At 37.0% G+C, this 18,701-nt stretch overlaps 1 protein-coding gene across 1 annotated transcript in view; it reads left to right on the top strand.

Annotated features, from left to right (window-relative positions):
* Positions 1–6,491: 6,491 nt before the first annotated feature.
* The window catches only part of LOC126858409 (uncharacterized), a 40,951-nt gene continuing 28,741 nt past the window's right edge, over positions 6,492–18,701 (top strand). The window contains exon 1 of the mRNA XM_050608696.1: positions 6,492–9,568. Within this exon, the coding sequence (XP_050464653.1) occupies positions 9,370–9,568 (199 nt within the window). The 5' untranslated portion in view covers positions 6,492–9,369. The remainder of the gene's footprint in view (positions 9,569–18,701) is intronic.

The raw sequence follows: 18,701 nt of genomic DNA, 5'->3' as shown, positions 1-18,701 counted from the left end.
ATTAAGTCTATATTTTTTTAAATAAAAATGTCTGTAAATGTCATATATATCTATATATCATAAATTACATATTTGAATATAAAGTAAAAACGCAATATTATGAGAAAAAAATAGAGACTAATCAAAGCGGATGTAGATGATAATATTTGCTTGCTGTGCGCATTTTAATTTTCAAAAAAGAAATTTTGCATTTTACGTTTATTACACGGTATTATCATTCACGGTACTATCGTTAATTAAATCAGTAAAACGAGTTAATTGCGCGCGATAAAAATGCGCGTTTATAACATTTTACAGTAAGATTCTTCAACGAGGGCGTCTAAATTATAAATAATTTCAGTAATGAACAGTAATGAAAGATGATCTGTATGTATGTCAGTGATGCAGTGACAACGTCGATGAATTCTTATATCTAACGGGGCAGCACGTTTGCTCCGTTCTATTAGGCACACGTAGGTCAATTTGTCTTTCTAGACCATGGCGTGTGTTATTACTTGTACAAAGTACAAAATATGTTACGCTTAACATCTTAGGAAAGCTGTCTGGCGCATAATTTTTATTTTCTTAATATTTATAAGATGCACAGAGAAGCATCATACGATATTTAATTCCAACTTTCAAAAATATCTTTTTACTCTGACTTTTGTATTAACATATCGCAAATTAACATTTTATTTAATTCCTCGCGAATAATCAACGCTTGATCAACACGACAATTCATTCGAAAGAATACTGTAAAAATTCAAGATGATTATCTTAGAGCGTAAAAAAAGTCGAGGTATCCCCGATTACGAAATAGTGCCGAGTGAAAGGAAAGGAAGATGGCATGGCTAGACTACGAAAGAAAGAATACGTAATATCTGTCGAGAGTTCGACGACACGATCGGGGAAGGAATCATAATCTCTGTGGATCACGTTCCGCACGAGATGGTTCAACGAACTTGAATCGCGAAGCGAGATCGTACTTTTCGGCTTCTATCTTTAAAGCTTTAAGGCAACGGAGAAGCAGACGGAATCACGAAGGGAGATAAAGTAACCGAAAAACAACGATAGAACAGAATTGATCCTGCGATTGATTATAATGTTCCGTTGATCGTGTTATAATTTTACATTATTTGTATATTAATTGGAGGGAATTAAACGTATTAATTTATTTAGATTCAACTAATTTTAATATTGAAAAAAGTATTTATTTTTCATATTGAATCTAAAATTGAAGTTGTGCTGTTTATCTTTATATCAAAGTTGAATTTTTTAAGTATCCTGAAATTAAATTTTTTAATTCATTTCTCTTTCTCTCTGAATATCGTATTTAGTTACGGAGACTATCTTTTCTTTATGATGTCATTATTGTCGCTGTAGCATTTTATTGTATCGGATCGAGTCTTTGTTTCGATATCGTAGTACCAAGCATCTATTTATTATCTCTGGCAACTATCGCTGATCGAGTGAATCGTTTTCCATCCAGCACGTGCTTTAATTTAAGTAACGCGAGTAACGGTCGAGCGAACGTCGAGAGCATACTGAAAGACGCACGTAGCATCGGTCAATAAGTAGATAAAATCGCGGAGTACAAGAGACAATAAGTTTGCGGTTTGCACATACTTGACTGAATACGGGAAGCCGATTGGCTCCGGCCCTCAATCTTTACATTAAACATCTTGGCATCTCGCCTGCTCTAGCGTTTTATGTAAGATTGTATTTCGCTATTTCAATGTATAGTATTATAAAATTTCCATTATCCAAACATAAGCATTTGAATAAATTTTCAAGCAAATAATAAGCAATTGATAAATTTTGCTTATATATTAGAAAAAATAATAAAAATCTACGAAAAATTAACAGTGTTTTATATTATTATAAAATATTCGAATAAAACGCAAGAACGTTTTTTAAATAATATAAGTTTGAATAATGGAGCTTTTACACGAAATTTCGACATAAAAAAAGGAGCGTATAGAACACATATGTAAAACATATTTTCTTTTATATCATGCGAGAGGACCACATGTTATTTACAATACAAAAACACACTTTTGCAGTAGTGCGCCTAGTTCTGTGTTTACTCAGCTCCGTTTATTCAGTCTTTGGAGCATATTACGTGGTCTCTAATGTCTCGGCACATCGTTGCGTAAGTAGGATTGCTATGCGAGTATGCGACGCGTAACCTTGAAAGCAAACCACAAACAAGCACACGAACATCATCATGTCTCTCTACCTACGTTCTGATGATGTCACGATATTGCCATGTTCGATCGAGAAGATGGAAACTCTCGCGGTGACATTACTCGCAAAGATATGAAGATAATGCATATTTAGGTCATAGTATCTTATGACAAAGATACAATTGTTTCTCCAAAATAGTAGCGCCGCGTTTGCTTCTTAATGAAACGCTTCGATTTTTCTTTAAAATTTTACATTATAAAATGTAACATAATTACTTTAACAAAATTGGAATTGTTAAATTTAAAAGAAATAAAATTATAAAAAATTAATCTTACGTTTTTGGAAATTGACTCATGAATCAAATTATATTACGACTTGTAATAAAAAATAACATAAGTATATGTATAAGTATATTCATTTGACATGTCCTATCTCTAATCATCCACACACACACACACACACACACACACACACACACACACACACACACACACACACACACACACACACACTCGCGCGCGCGCGCGCAAAATCTCGATTATATTAAAATCTATCCAAGGCTATTTAGAGGCGCATCGATAAAATATACCTGACAGATTGTGAGTACTGGACGTGAATTATCGCAGTTATTTCCAAAAGTACATTATGAAAGGAAGAGAATACGTTCCGGAACTGTATGTTTGAATATACGTTCTTTATGCTTTGTATGCGACGAAGATTGATACAGTTTCACGAAATACGCACAAAGCGCGTCCATTCAATACACTTGAGCAATCTGTTTTATAATTAGATATAATGCATGCAGTTTTTAATAAAAATTTATTTGTCTTTAATATATAATCGTAATTTATTTTTAACAACCTTTAAACATTAATTTATTTTCAATATTTTTAATAAATATTTTTAATATCAATTTTTTATACTATCACGAAGAAAAAAAAACTGAAGAAATATAAAAGATATTAATATTAAATTTGTTTAATTAGTGTGTGTCATATACAACGATTGCTGTATACAATGAAATAAAACTTTATTAACTCACGAGCTAGCAGTTATTACGAAATTTTCTGACAAGCATGACAGTACGCGTTATAAACCAGACACAACAGTTTTTTTTTTGCATTTCGATATGAAATACGCTTTATAAAAATGAGGGGAATTTTCAATGCTTGAATTGTTATGACAGAACCATACAATCTCGTACATTCTTTGATGGTTCAACGTTTCGCGAAAGGGATTGAATCGCGGCATTTAATCGCACACAAACCTGCAATCTCTCTCTAAGGTGAAACGGCCAATTACTTTGCACGCGTGGAAATAATTCTCGTAATTAGTCTACTCGGCTGTGTGGTCACCGAGTAAAGAGCATCGCGTTAAATTTTACGGTCCTTCATCCCAACTGAATATGCGCGATGCTCGCGACATTTGCGGATCGTTCGCTCTTTTGCGATTTTACGCTTTTTGTACTCGGTAGATTCATCGTCACGTTACAGAATAAAAGGCGTTCTACGCTTAAATGTAACTATAGGGCCCCGAGTTTATTGCTCCAAACGTATCACGGAAATCTAATAATTTAATTGCGGGATACGACAGTGCATTCCGCCACGCCTTCCATGACATGATAAATAGAATGTTGCAATTATATTAATTAAATACATTACGGAAGAGTGAGAAGATAGGGCGCTTCAGAGAGCCACGAAGCGGTTTATCTGGAGTGACTGTAGACTCTTAGAACAGGGATACACATTTATCGATTCCTCGATAGCTGCCGCATTCCTGACCCTAATTGTCGCAGTATACTTTGTATACGTATTACGCCGTTAATTTGAATTACTTGCGGCACGCGAGAATTTTCCCTATCGGAACAAAGTGAAATACCTACGTACGTTATCAAACAACCAATGCTTTCTCTCTTAATAAAGTCGCGAGACAATAGAGCGTTGATTGAATTCCTGCGTCCTGCTGCCAAGTCTAATGAAAATTATATCACTCTTGTCCGCTTACTTTATTCTCAGCAGTTTTTATACTGTAAGAGAGAGACAGTATAAACAAGACGTTTACGTTAATTTATTCTCTCTCTTACTTGTCATGAAACCATTAGATTAAATAAGTAATCTGTACAAAATGAGTTTTATGTACCGTGAGATAAGATCCGTCTGAGAAATGATTTAATTTCAGATTTGAATTCTAGAATTATATTTATTAACTTGACTTGGCTTTTCTCTCATCTCTAAAAGATGCAACCGCTCTTCTAAAGTCAATTTTATAGATAAAAGATTAAGGAATACCGTTAAATCAACATTTTGCATTTAAACGTTAATAAATAATACTAAAGTGCGAAAAATTATATCAATCTCGAGTAGGACTTGAAGCCGGACACTCCCTTATTCGCGTAATGGACTTAGCAATGAATAGTAGAAGCTTCGATGTTTTTAAGAATTCACAAATCATTTCTCGAAACATGAGTAGGAACGTGAAATACAAGAATGGAATACTATCTGGATAAAAGCGGAAATCCTCGCAATTTAAGTAGGTTTGTTGCACCGTGCACCGGCTTGCACGCACATATCGTCCTGTGGGATAACGCAATAATGAGATTAAATTGTTGCGATCCAACATCAACGTATTACGCGCGCAACAATAAATTTTATCATGTTAAACAAATGTATGTAGGACAATTTGCATATTATTTTGGAAAAAAAGTCTGATGTGAGTTACATATATTTAATATCTTCCATAGTTATAAAGAATAATCTTTCCCGACAATTTAAAAAAAAATCTGACGTTACACGCAGACCCGTGATATGATTGATTCCATCGAGAGCTCCTTTAAGATAAGAGCCTGCTATAAAATAAGAGAAGCTTTTTAAGATTACGATAAAAATAGAGATGATATTTGAAAAATACATACCGGTTATCGAACCGGTTCGCGACAGTATTTTCTCGGGACGTTAAAGATTTTCTTTATTTTCCTTACTGATTCCGCAGCCAGGAAGTTGTCAGTTTGGGCTTATTACATACCGTAAAGCATAATTGCTCACTTAACTCTATTTTAACGGCGCTTGCTTCTCGCAACACGCGTCGACGAACAAAGATGCTCGCGTTTTTAACTTTAATTAAGTAAAACGTGATGCACGCTCGTACATAAATGCATAAATGTATCGACGGTTTAAACATTAATGCGATTACAAAAGGCGGCGAAATAATCCGCAATGCCATGCTCTAATAGTCGTTCTCAAGAAATTACTAGCTGATGTCAGTTCTATTCGCGATCGAGTTTTGGCTGAACGACATTTTGTCGACAGCGAATAAAATTTAATCAAAATAGCCTGTTTAATTCCGAATAACTATATTGAAACAGAAATAAAATTTCAAATAATTTAATTTACATATACAAAAACGATTAGCTATATCTAAATAATCATAATTTAAAAAAAGTGTTATACATATATATATGTATATATTTTGATTATATAAATCGATAAATAATGTTTTAGAGAAAAGGTTGTTGCTTTGCAACAAAGAACCGGTTTTCAATTGTGTTGTAAAACCAGGATTTCCTTTCAACGTAATGTATAATTTTATCGTATCATATAAACAGAGAGTTGATTGATTAATCTTTCTATTTTATTATATATCTTTCTGAATAAAATTTTATAAATAAATCACACGTAAATAGAATTGAGAAATATAAACGTATAATATTGTTTAATTAAAATATGAATATTTTTATTTGTTTTGAAGCACGGAGGTGGTTTGTATTTTAATTTAATATCATACAATATTTCAATTAAGAAGTAGATAAAAACATAAGAAACAGAGTATTTCAGAATAATGATGTATAAAATACGGGAATAATATAAACACAGATACATATTAATTTACGAAACAGACTTCTTTTCTCAAGAGTACATCTCGATGCAACAGCTCGGAATCTGTACAATACAAATAATTATCACTTCATTCAATACACTGAAATGAGGTGATCAAAATATAATACAGTCAATTACATTCACAGATTTCCCCTATTTTTATATTTTAATATTCATCCCCCTTTCCTCTTGCTAAAAATCCATCTTTCCATCCAGTTACGTCTACGGGATGAAAATGCGACTTGGAGCAGCAAGGAGACAAAAGAGTGTGAGTGCAAGCAAAATGCAAGCGAGTGCGAGCGAGCCGCAAAATTATGAGTGGTGAGTATAATGACAAGCGCGCTTGGAAAACGAGAGGGGAGCAAGACGGAGCAACGAGGAGAGGAGAGAGAGAAAGAGAGAGATGAAACACGCGCGCGATCCGGGCAGCTCGGCCGCGTCGCTCGGCATCGGGCCTCAGTATGCCGCGCAGCGCGCAGGCTCGCGTACATGTTTCGTCCTTCTTTTTCTTTCCTGTCATCTTTCCGCCCGTCTCTGCGTACGTCTTTCTCTCTCTCTCTCTCTCTCTCTCTATTTTCCTTCCCGTCTCGCGCGCGCATCGCTCGAGTATTACACGCACGCTCCGTATTCCTCGCGTTATTACGTGCGTGCGTGCGTGCGTGCGCCCGTCCGTCGTGCGTGCGCGAGCGCGTGTGCATCGGTCAGTTTTGTACGCAGGTACAAACACATCCCGTGACTGGCTCTTCTCTCTCCTTGCTTTTTTTTTTTTTTTATTTACGTCCGCGCACCTTTTCCTGCGCGCTCTCGTGTGAATAGCGACATTCGCGAGTGTGTGTGTGTGTGTGTGTGTGTGTGTGTATATATGTGATTCTCTCCTTTTTTTTTCTTTATGCATGACTACTCGCGCACGTTCGTCGAACGGACAGACAGGTACGCGGAGGACACGTCGTGGTCGCGCCGCGCCACGCCAAGCCGAGTCGAGTAATAACGGAGTACTCGCTAGTATTACGTAGTGCACTCCTTCGCACGAGAAAGGCATGTCTGAAAGTCATCCTCGTGGAAGAAGATAACTCGGTGTCCCTTCTCGCCGCGAGCTCTTTTTCGAAACCGACAAGTGCGTTCGGCGATGTCCGCGCGACCTACATACACGGTGACACGGTGACACACGGGGCGAAAGTGATCGGGACGGGAGTGCACGCGGGAAAATCGAGAGCCGTCGTTGCTGTTCACTGACAGTGTGCGGAATAGCGAAGGAGTAGAGAAACGAAGGAGCGCGAGTGTGTAGATGAACGAACTAACGAGCGAGTGTAACGGTGGAACGTTGCGAAACTGCTCCTCCTCGGGGCTGAGACGTGGCACGAAATGAAGCGAGCGTATCCGCGAGCGATCGATAACTATAGCGGCACTATAGTCGACTCGGTGGTGAATAGCAAGCGGCTATCAGCCAACCCAACCTAACGGACAACGCGTGACCTCGAAGGAGCGGCGGCGGGATACGATAGTCAGATTCGCCCAGATCCCAATCCGCTCGACGACGATATAGAGAGAAAGTCGCTTCGCGTTTTTCTGCGCATCGGAGAAAAGACACTTCTGCGAGAGACAGCGGAGAAGGAAGAAAAAAAGAGAAAGGGAAAGGGAGAAGAATGCGCGTCTTGAGGACGCGATGCTCGGGAGACTGCCACTTTCCACGGTCACGACTTGACGATAAAACCAAACCAACCAATTCATCGATGATCGCTCGGTGATCGTTGGATCGATCTAGCACGTCGGTGCCCCCTCCTCCCGGAAGATTCCTGAGAACGGTCGAGACGGAGCGTCCGAAGCGGAACGCGGAGAGACAGACGGAGAGAATTAAAGAACGAAGAGGAAAGACAAACGGAAGAAGGGCAAGAGAAAGAACGAATAACAGAGAGAGAGAGAGAGAGAGAGAGAGAGAGGGAGGGAGGGACTGAAGGGGCAGTGAAAGGAAGACGGAGAAAGAAGACATCTTATTTTTAGCCGCGCCGCTTTACACGTCGCAAAAACCGGTTCCACGGAGTCCGCTGCGAAGGGAACCGATAGCCTTAGCAAAGGGTTTTCGAGAGGGAGAAAGATATAATACGTATGCAGATGATAAAGACGCGCGCGCGTTTGTTCCCGTCGAGATAGAAATAGCGGCAAAAGAGGGAGGGAAAGAGAGAGAAAACTCATATACTTAACAGACGCTTTTAGAAATAAAGATTCCCTCGCTCAAAAATTAGATAAAATAAAATGAGATAAGGACATATTTCCCCTCAAAAAAAAAAAAATAAATAAAACAAAATTAGCTCTAGAAACAATCTAAGATCCTCGTGAAGGATCGTGAGAAAGACGAGATAGGAAGCGGAATGACACTCGCTCATACACACACGTACACAAGGAATGTGGAATTTCGCTTAATCCGATACGCGCGATTCTCTTGCACCCCGCCGCACCTTGCTCGCCCCCCGCCGTCTCGTGCTCTCCCCCAACCGTAACCACCTCCGCCGCTCCTCGCTCTCTCACGGCACCGGTTATCGATCGCATGCGTGCGAACGCGACAACACGACTAATACGAGATTCGATTATCGACCGCGACGACGATACAACGACGAGCAGACCTCAAGATTAAACGCGTGATCTGACACGGGTTGGTACGCGGAATCATCAGGATTTCCGATTAAAGTCAAGGACATGTGCGACAGACAGGATCAAATTCCACCAACACTTCATTTTTTATCAAGAGCTATGGATCGATCAATTTGAATGATATGCACAAAGGAGCGTCCGATATAAAGAAAACAAAAGATTAATCATTGATCTAGTGAAATTTTGTTTATCCGGAATATAAACATATATCGTATTAATCTGTGATTGAGAAACAAAAGTTAATGGAATAATTAGCGCATGATCGATAAACATTTCTCATTTCTCAACGACGAGCAATGATCGACGTTAAATGGGAAAATCGATACCCTCCGGCAGTATCGAATCGCACGCGGGACGGTTAATTTCCGGTCGCACCAGCATATGCAGCACGCCCAGTATCGGTGAAATTAAATCTGCCTGTAATCAATCGATATCTCCGAGGCGAGGAAACATCACCGATCAATCGCGGTCGTCGATTTACGCGCAATCTTTACACAATTTACGCATTATATCATCGATAAAAAACACATCGTGAAGATCGATCCGAGCCTCTCGTTATCATCTATGCGGATCGTTCCTCCGCGACTCATCTACGACAACGACGACAAGAGTACCGTTCTCGGACGGAAGCAGAGTCGTCTGGATCGATAGAATACGTTCGCGGAGAATACGAACGGCATGAAGAATGGCAACCGATTCTCCGAGCACTCGTCAGGGCGGTGTGAGGGCGGTCGCCACGACGACTACCGATCCGCAACGGAGCGAGAAGCGCGCCGTCGCGGCGCGGGGCGCCGCCGGCGCGCTGGCCCTGAGTGTCGTGGCTCTGGTCGTACAATCGGCAGCCACCGCGACACCCACCTGGGGATACTTCACCAATCCTGACGGTGAGTCACTGGTAGACGCGCGTGATCGGTTTTATCAATTAAGCCTGCACGCGTGAGTCATTTCGCAAATAAGCCAATTCCTTTTTGCGATCTCACTCGTGAGATTCCCCCCGACCGTTGCCTTTTTGTCCAAGTTCTTACATTAGTTTCACTTTGCATGTGATAAAGAATATATTTATTATCGAAGAAGGACACGCCCAATTGGGGCCAGTCTACTTTAGCAAAAATGGATTTTTTTAGAATTTTTTTTTAAGGATATTAATCATCATTTGACGTTAACATATGTTTTTTTTAATGTTTTTAAACAGTACGTCAGTATTTTTAAATTTTAGATATTTAATTTTTTTTTTGTTTAATGCGAGTCTCTATGCAAAGCGTGTTCAAAAATGCATAAAGTAAAAAAAAAACTTGAGCGTAAGATATTTTTGAAATTGAATCCACATTTCATTTGTAAAAATTAAAAAATAAAAAGTAGTATTATTTTAAAATTTGATAGTTCAAAATTAGATAGTTTAATTTTATTGAAACTTTTTTCATTTCTTGAAGATTAGAAAATTATTAAATATTAATTTTTTACATTCTAATTAGATTTAGTATCCCAAAAATATTCTACGGGACAAAAGTACCTCGAGTTTTTTCATTTTACACAATTGCACAAGGAACAATATGTCACACTATCATTTTTTCCGCTTGATTTATATCAATTTGATGTCTATTCTTATTAACTATCTGTACTAGAGAGTTAATCCTGTTTAAAATTAAATAAATTAAATTTTTGAGCACGCCAGAGGCTCATAATGAACAAAAAAATTAAATATCCAAGATTAAAAAATATTAATATATTTAAACATCAATAAAAACCTGTAAAACGCCAAAAAAATCAATTTTTCTCTTTCTCTCTCTCTCTTTAATATTCTTCAAAAAAAGTTTTTAAAACTCATTAATTTTTTATATTGCTAAAGTAAACTAGGCTCTTAATGAAACTGAGATAGATATCGTACAATCGAATCGAAATTTTTGAATCGAGCGTGATAAGTCGATTATTAATATAAGTTATCTTATGTTAATATAAATAAATTTACTCGCGATTGATCTTTGTCACAATTTACTTGACGAAAGATTTCAAAGATTTACGCTGAGAAAAGGAGAATATCATTTAATTAAGTTTTAATTAAGCGCATATACAATAATGAACGACGAGATGTTAAGTTGCGTTGATACTAACAATTAAGAATATCTGCTTAGAGTTGCCATCTCTTCTTATAAATTATGATTGTACGTCCTACTATGAAGAGGGAAAAGGAGGAGAAGAGGAATTGAATTAACGCCGACCGTTGATGCTCTATAATTAAGGCCAACTTTACTACTTCTCTCCTCGCGATATATAATGTGATATTACAATATCCCGTGCAAGACATATGCGATACATTATTTCACATGACAGGTAATAGGAAATGTAAAGTTGTATATTCCACCTTGTATACGTTCGCGCATCTCGTAGGATGATCGATAATGGAGAATCTTGTTTCGACTGTTGATTAGCGATGCAGCTCTTTAAGCACATAACGGGATTATGTCAAAGAACGTTAGATTACGCTAGATTGGATTTATTTTTGTACGTGATAAATGGACAAACCGATATTGTATCCGGGATAACGATCTAGTTGATTGGACGTACCGCGCCAAATACATTGTCTCTTTCAAAATATTATACAAATTGTGTGAATAAATGAAAAACTTTATTGTATAGCTTTCATTGATCAAATCATAATTCATCACTAGTCGCAATAAAGCAGCCAGAATATTTCAAAATTCTATTTTGAAATTGTTATCACATTTTATAACTTATATACATATATATTTATTTATTTCACAAAAATTGTGTATCCCCAAATATCTAATGGCAATTTATAAACATATTTTGTTTGTATATTATCGTACAATTAATCCAATATATCCATAAGTTTTGAGACGATTTACATTTCTCATCGGATACATGCCCAAGCTATTCATGACGTGAAGACGATGACATCATCGACTGCGATAACGTGCAAATTACATCGATAAACAAGATCAATCGAGCCTTTCTCAATTCCTAATTATAATTTATGTTTCTTCATTAAACATCCCGAGAAACACGTGCTGCACGGCGCGGGTATGTGTACGATTATCGAGCGAGTTACGTTATTTCTCGCGACGTGGCCATCGAGAGGCGCAAGTAGAGCGTGTTAAATAACATTCGAAGAGTTAGAAACACATTTCTCCGTACTGTTCATTCATATATTCAACCTAGCAAAATCAAAACGCGCCTGCCGGCCGGCCGGCCGGTGATTCTCCCCCTCTCGGTGAACGTATGCTTTTACGGAGTGTAGTAAAGGCTTGACCCAATTCAGTGTATACACGCGGCTTCCCGTACGTCTATCTAGTCAATTAATTCTAGCGTTTTTACAACGACGGCATTACGAGCGCCGTCGCTTTTCCACGTCCACCTCCCGGATCCGTTTCTCTCTTAGTTAATTATTACGGCAACGTTCCAGGTGTTGGAGCCTCGGCCTTCGGACTTTAACGCCGCCTTCTTTTAGCCGCGCAATTTCCATCACGAGGTGTGTGTACTCTCAAAGTCCATCCACTCTTTGCGTAATCGCGTTAATGATGTTTCCTCCGTCCTGGTTAACGAGAGCAGCAATTTCTCGCTCGTGCGTATATCGCCCGTTATTATTTTGCACATGATCCTCTCTCTTTCTTGTTATGCGTGATCATTTGGGTGCCAATTATTCTTATTATTATATATATATTTAAAATTTAAGTAGAGTAATTTTGATTAATTTTGAAGCTTTTTATTATATATTTCTTTTTATTAATTTATTTTGTATATTATTTATTTCATTTTCCTTTATTTTGATTACATTTTTGGTGATCAAAGAAGATTTAAAAAGATTTCAAGAGAATCAAACTAAAATATTCTCTTTAAAATCATCTACGCAATATTATGTGAGTATCAAGAGTTTTGTACTTTTAAAATACCTATCTATGAATTCTTTCATATGTGAACCACCTGTGTTACAAGAGTACCGTAAACCGTAAAGACTCGTTCAAGGCGAGAAGTTTCAAGTGACTCGAAGTATACGATCAAATAAATGCGCGTGCACACACACATACTGTTTTCTCTCGGCTTCGCGCTGCATAATAAACACGTCATCGCGGCGCTCATTATCTATTATATCCCGCGATATAAAGACGCGTTTCAAGGAACGATGACGACGGGACGTTGCTCAATATGACGACGGCGGGCAGCGGCTCTCTCGGAAACCAATAACGCGCGGTTTCCTTGCGCTAAATATACAACGGCACACGTAATCCCTCTTATATTCCGCGTAAATTGACGCCAGAGTAATATCGCGCGTAATCAACCCGTAATCATCTCCGACGCGACTCTTGCGTTCGTGCGATTATCACTCTAACAGGATAATGATCCTAAGAGAGTTTTCGCTGAAATTTCAACGGTGCACGCGATACCAACGCTGTACGTTGTAACGCATACGTAAGAGCGTTTCCCATACGCGATTCCCATCCGTTTCCCGTCACCACCATTGTGTCTCGCCGGCTCTCTCCGCTTCTCTCGTCGTCGTGTGTAGACACGCGTATCGAAGAGCATCGCGGTAATAATGCGACCGCCGTCGCCGCCGCCGCCGCCGCCGCAAAGGTTCCTCTCTCCCGCTTCGGAGAGAGAAAAATCTGCGGAAATAAAAGTCCCGCGCGCGCGCGCGCGTCTCCAGAAGAGACGCGCTCCCACACTCGTCGTCGTTCGATAAACTCGTGGCCGCCTACCGACTCACGCACACGCGTACAGGCGAGAAACATGCTTTGTATATACGACAGGTGTGCGCTACCATATGTTACCGCCGTGAAATATCGGGCGCGGAAGTCTATTTATACGGGATGTTCCTAAAGTAGACCGTCAACTTTGGAGGCATTTTACTCGAGACGAAGATAGAAAGGGATCCGTAATTAGTTTAAAAAGAATTATGTTAACATGCATACACACGCACATACCGTGCGAAAGAAAATGTTTGAAAATTTATCGAAAAAAATCCTTGAACCTTCTACGAATGTCCTAAGCATTCTTGCAAGTTTTTATCGCGAAAAATATTTATCACACGGCAAGTGACAAATTTTCTGACCTATGACCTCAACCCGAGTAGAAATATGTTCCCAGAGTTTAGCGACCTATTTCAGGGACACCCTCTATACGTATAGGCACGGTCGCGTTGCGCGCACAGGTACGCCAGGTATGTAGCTACCTGTGATGAGAGCCCTCACACGTTTCGCAGGTGCGCGGATTCACAGGTGGGCGCAGGGAGTACTGTTACGCACGCGCACTCTCGTCGTGCGTAACACGAGAGCGACGATGCGCATAGGGAAGCTGTTAATTACGGATGGAGAGACGGGGGGTCTGACGGAAAGGTTCCGTGATGAGAGTCGATAAGTCACGAATGACGCGACACACGCATTTCTCTCAGTTTCTTCTCTCGCAAAATTTCGTCGCGTAATTATTGCTGGCGAATCGATAGTTGCGTGCGTAATATTTCCGCAAACTCTCCCTTTATCACGCATATGATTTCAAAAATATTGCTGTGATTTGTAATCATATAGACGTATTACGAAAATGTAATATTCCTCGATTAATAGACTGACTTTATATTTTAGTAATAGGCTTTTCTCGTCAAGTATCGAGTCGATCTTTTTTTCCAAAACATAAATTTAATAGAAACTCTTGCTGCTTTGCTGTAACTTATTGATTTCTAATTCTATGGATTATTTTAATTAAGTTTCTACGTGAAACAATCTATTTCGTTATTTAAATAGAAATTAAACTTATGTTAAACTAAAATTTTTTTCGCCATTTGAGGGATTTCACGATTTTTAAAATTGGAAAACTAATTGCGCTATCACAAACATCTAACAACACTTTTACAATATACATCATCAGTCCAAGCTCTCACTTGCAATCGATTGTTACAAAATTCGCGTAAAAGCGAATTGTATCGTTTGCTATTGTTAAATCTGACTCATCAAATATATAGATCTTTTTTTTTTTTTTTCATTCAGATGGTATGTGACACGTGTATACATATACATGCAAGGATTTGTATAATCTAAACTACATTTATAGTCTATGATTGTATACGTGTTTCTAGTAAATATTTCTTTTTTCTAAACTAATAAAACAATTTTTAATTAAAAGGATGAAAATTTAATTAAAAGATTAAATCTATTGTGTCTTGAAAATTCACGATCGCAATTTTCTTCTTTATATATACGCGAATTCAAATTAGGAGTTTGTTCACAAAAATTAAATTCTATTCACAAGCGATATCTTAATTTTTACCACGCTCCATTTGGAATCATCGAATTTTTTTAATGACGCGTTTATCGAAATTTACATTAATTAATTATCCAAAAAATTAATTACCCAAGGCCACACGATGCAAAACGACGCTTTCACTCGCGATAGTCGCGTGATTTTCTTGTTCGTCCATTATATTCGGGAACCATCGTTGATCGATGGAATTTGCCGCTCTCATGTCAGATCCGATTGATGACGCGTCATGGCCGACTCGTAATGCCGATAAAACGAGCATGCCGTGACGCGTGTATACGTGCATGCGTGCGTGGTATATGTATAGAAAGAGAGAGGCAAAAGGTACCGCTATATGCTGGGGCCCGGGAGTCTTCGAGCCGGGAGTGCAACGGCCTTTACCTGGCTCTCACTCACCCTATTCTTTCTCTCTCTCTCTCTCTCTCTCTCTCTCTCTCTCTCTCCTCCTCCGAGATTCCCGCTCTCTATGCGATCTTTCTCTAAAAATTACAGTCCGCTCGCGCGGGAGTTTCGTTCACCGGCACAAAGAGTCTCGTAATGTAACGGAACATGATGCATTATTATGAGAAATCTCCGTTTAAATACTTCATCGGATTATGAAATGCCCTTTCAAATTCAGCTCACGTCCTAAAATTTTTTGTTTCGCAAGATTCTCGAGTAGCTAATACAAAGAAATATCTTCTGACTGATACCCATTGCAGCGTAATGTAATAATACTTAAAGTGTAACGTTGTAATGTATTTTTTGAAATCAGAATCTAATTATTTAATGTAATAATGAATCTATAATATATTTTCTTATATAATAAATATTTTTCTCATAATAAATCTTACGTCATACTGTTACAAATTAGTTAAAAGTAATTTAAATTTTAAGTGATTTAAAATTACTGTAGATATTTACGTGAGTACAAAAAATAATTTAAAACTAATGTGTCAGAGAAAGAGAGATATTATGAAATTCTAATCAGGCGACTAAATATAAAAACACATTAAGAAAATGTTTCGATATTACTTTTATCCTAATTTCTTTATCACAAATAATTCTTGAATATATTTTGATCATATTTATCTTTTTTCAATCATGATATGTGGAGGATATTATAATAAGATGCATTAATTTTATAATTAACCTAATTAATTTTTTTATATAATTAAGGAAAATGTAATTTCTGTGTTATTTTAATATAATGAACGCAATGAATATATCATAGTTCAGATATCATTAACACAAAAGAAAATTTCCACTGTGCGTCTACTAGATACAGCTATCCTTTTTTTGCTTCTGATCATTATATTTGAATCATGATCTCGATTACTATTTTACACGTTAATGTAATGTATGAAAATGTCCACCAAAGCAGTCTGATAACGTAATTGGAAGGATGGGGGAATATGAACGATGTCAATCATATCGTTTGCGCTCAATACAACGGCTACACAATCGCAACTCAATCCGTTTTATCGCCTACAAAGCAAATCGCTGCATCTGTCGTAATGACGGACTGAGAAATTGTGCCACAGCGGCCAAAATTCATTGACGTAAGTTGCGGTATGTTTATGACATGTCTTTAATAGACATGTTACACATTTCAAGCTTACGAATTGATATTTGCAAAGCTAAAGGAGGATATATGAAGTTTAGCAATAATAATAAAAAAAGAAAAAAAGAAAGAGAGAAAGATGATAATTGATTTTATATATTTTTTCGCTATACATATATGTATTATATTATTAAATCAAATATTTATATACATTTTTTTATATATAAAAATTATAATTATAAATATTTATATACATATTTTTATTTTAATTCTATTATTAAAATTTAAAAAAAGAAATGACTTTGATTAATAATTATCGACTGTTAATGTCTTCTCCAACGATTCCAACGATTCTGATAATAATTAATTGCATGTAAGAGACTTGGAAAGATGTATGTATTGTAATAAATACAAATGTTGACTTTCGATGAAGATGCATTTACGTAAGCATTGACATGCTTTGCTTATTCGAATACCCATGGCTTGAAATTTACGAAATCCCAAGAATTTCTCCCACGGCAAATTCCTACATACATTTCGCGTGGGCGTTTACGTTATAATACTGTTATACTACTGTTATATTATAGATTTATGAAACAAATTTCGGAGAGAATGTATTTGAAGTTTCGACAACACATGTATATGTATAATTATTGTGTGGGTGATGTAATTACAGGTAGAGGAGACAGAGTAGGCGTATTTTATTGCGGTACATTATTTGATAATAATAGTAATCACATTATATATATAATTATATTACATTATATATATATATATATATATATATATATATATATATATATAATACGCAGCTTTCAGCCTTTGCCAGTATTTAATTACAATAAAAACTTCATTTAGATTAAATTTTTCTGTACAATAAAAGTCAGTAATGAGCATTTAAAATACATATGTAAATTGTTTATACACCGTTAAAACAGACAAGAAAAATAGACTATAAAAACAATTTCACATTTATTTCTTTTTAAAATATAAATGTATGCTATGATTGAAACTTTAGATCCAAAAAAATCTAAAAATCTCATGAAATTCAAAAAAATGTATCGAATTCAGAAAAAGTTTGATTAAACCGAGATAATTAAAATTAAACTCTTGAAGCTTGCAAGAAATAAAAAATTCTTATCAAGCATTGACTGAGAGAAATTGTTCAAACTTAAACTTAAAAAAAGAAAATAATAATAAGAACTGCTATTATATCTGCTTTTTCCGTTATATTATTATAGTTTTTAGATTTTTATCTTTTTCTTTATCCTTCTTTGAAATTAGCTGTAATTAAAGAAAAGCACATTTTTATTTTCTTCTTGCATTTAATTATAACACATTTATTCGAAGAGTATCCTTAAATCCTTGCAACGGAGAAATGAAGCAATTTACACAAAGAAATAATAAAAAATATTATTACTGTTAATATTATTATGTTAGCCAAGTGCTTTAAATTGCAATTTACAAGACCAGAGAAAAAAAGAGAAACATTATCAACTGCTATCTTTCTTCCGCGATATATAGCTCGTAAATTCTCGACATTTTGTAATGATTGTCGTCGGGGAGTGATATTTTATGCAACTATTTTTATATTGCATGCAATGTCAGGAGAAGGTGCACAAGCATTAAGGCGCAAAATTAAATGATGTTAGTTTCACGGCAAGCATATACGACGCAGGTCACATTTTGCGATGCAAATTTGCGTCGCGAATGCGGCGATAACACGATTACGCGTCGCGTTCGTAGACGATAAATCGTGTTTATACGTAAATCCCGTCTCGCAGAGAAGTTCTCCGGGGGAGTTCAACATCCGGCGCGCGCGGCCGGAAGTGCGCAACTATGGACTGCGTAGCGAATGGCATGTTGTGCACACATACAATCGTCGTGTGTAACCCGCGCTCAATGCACTTTCATAGTTGCAACAAGATCCACGTTTGCACGCTCACCTTTCTCGTACGGATAATTGCTTCTCGTTGTCCGTAATAATCCACGAGACTTAATGGCGGGAGTCAAGCGAGTTACGACGAAAACAGACGGCCACGGTTGCGAATATGTTCGCGATACAGACGATCGTACCGAAAGGTTTTTTTTTGTGTTAAAACTTCTTAAATTAAAAAAAATTTCTGTTAAAACTTCTTAAGCTTTAACAATTTTTTTTTAAATATATAGAAGTCCTCCTATATAATTATTATATGTGAATAGAAATATTT

The sequence above is a fragment of the Cataglyphis hispanica genome, chromosome 25 (genome assembly GCF_021464435.1).
Source record: "Cataglyphis hispanica isolate Lineage 1 chromosome 25, ULB_Chis1_1.0, whole genome shotgun sequence".
Lineage (NCBI taxonomy): Eukaryota > Metazoa > Arthropoda > Insecta > Hymenoptera > Formicidae > Cataglyphis > Cataglyphis hispanica.
The sequence above is the reverse complement of the archived record's forward strand: the minus strand, read 5'-3'. Positions and strand labels throughout refer to the sequence as shown.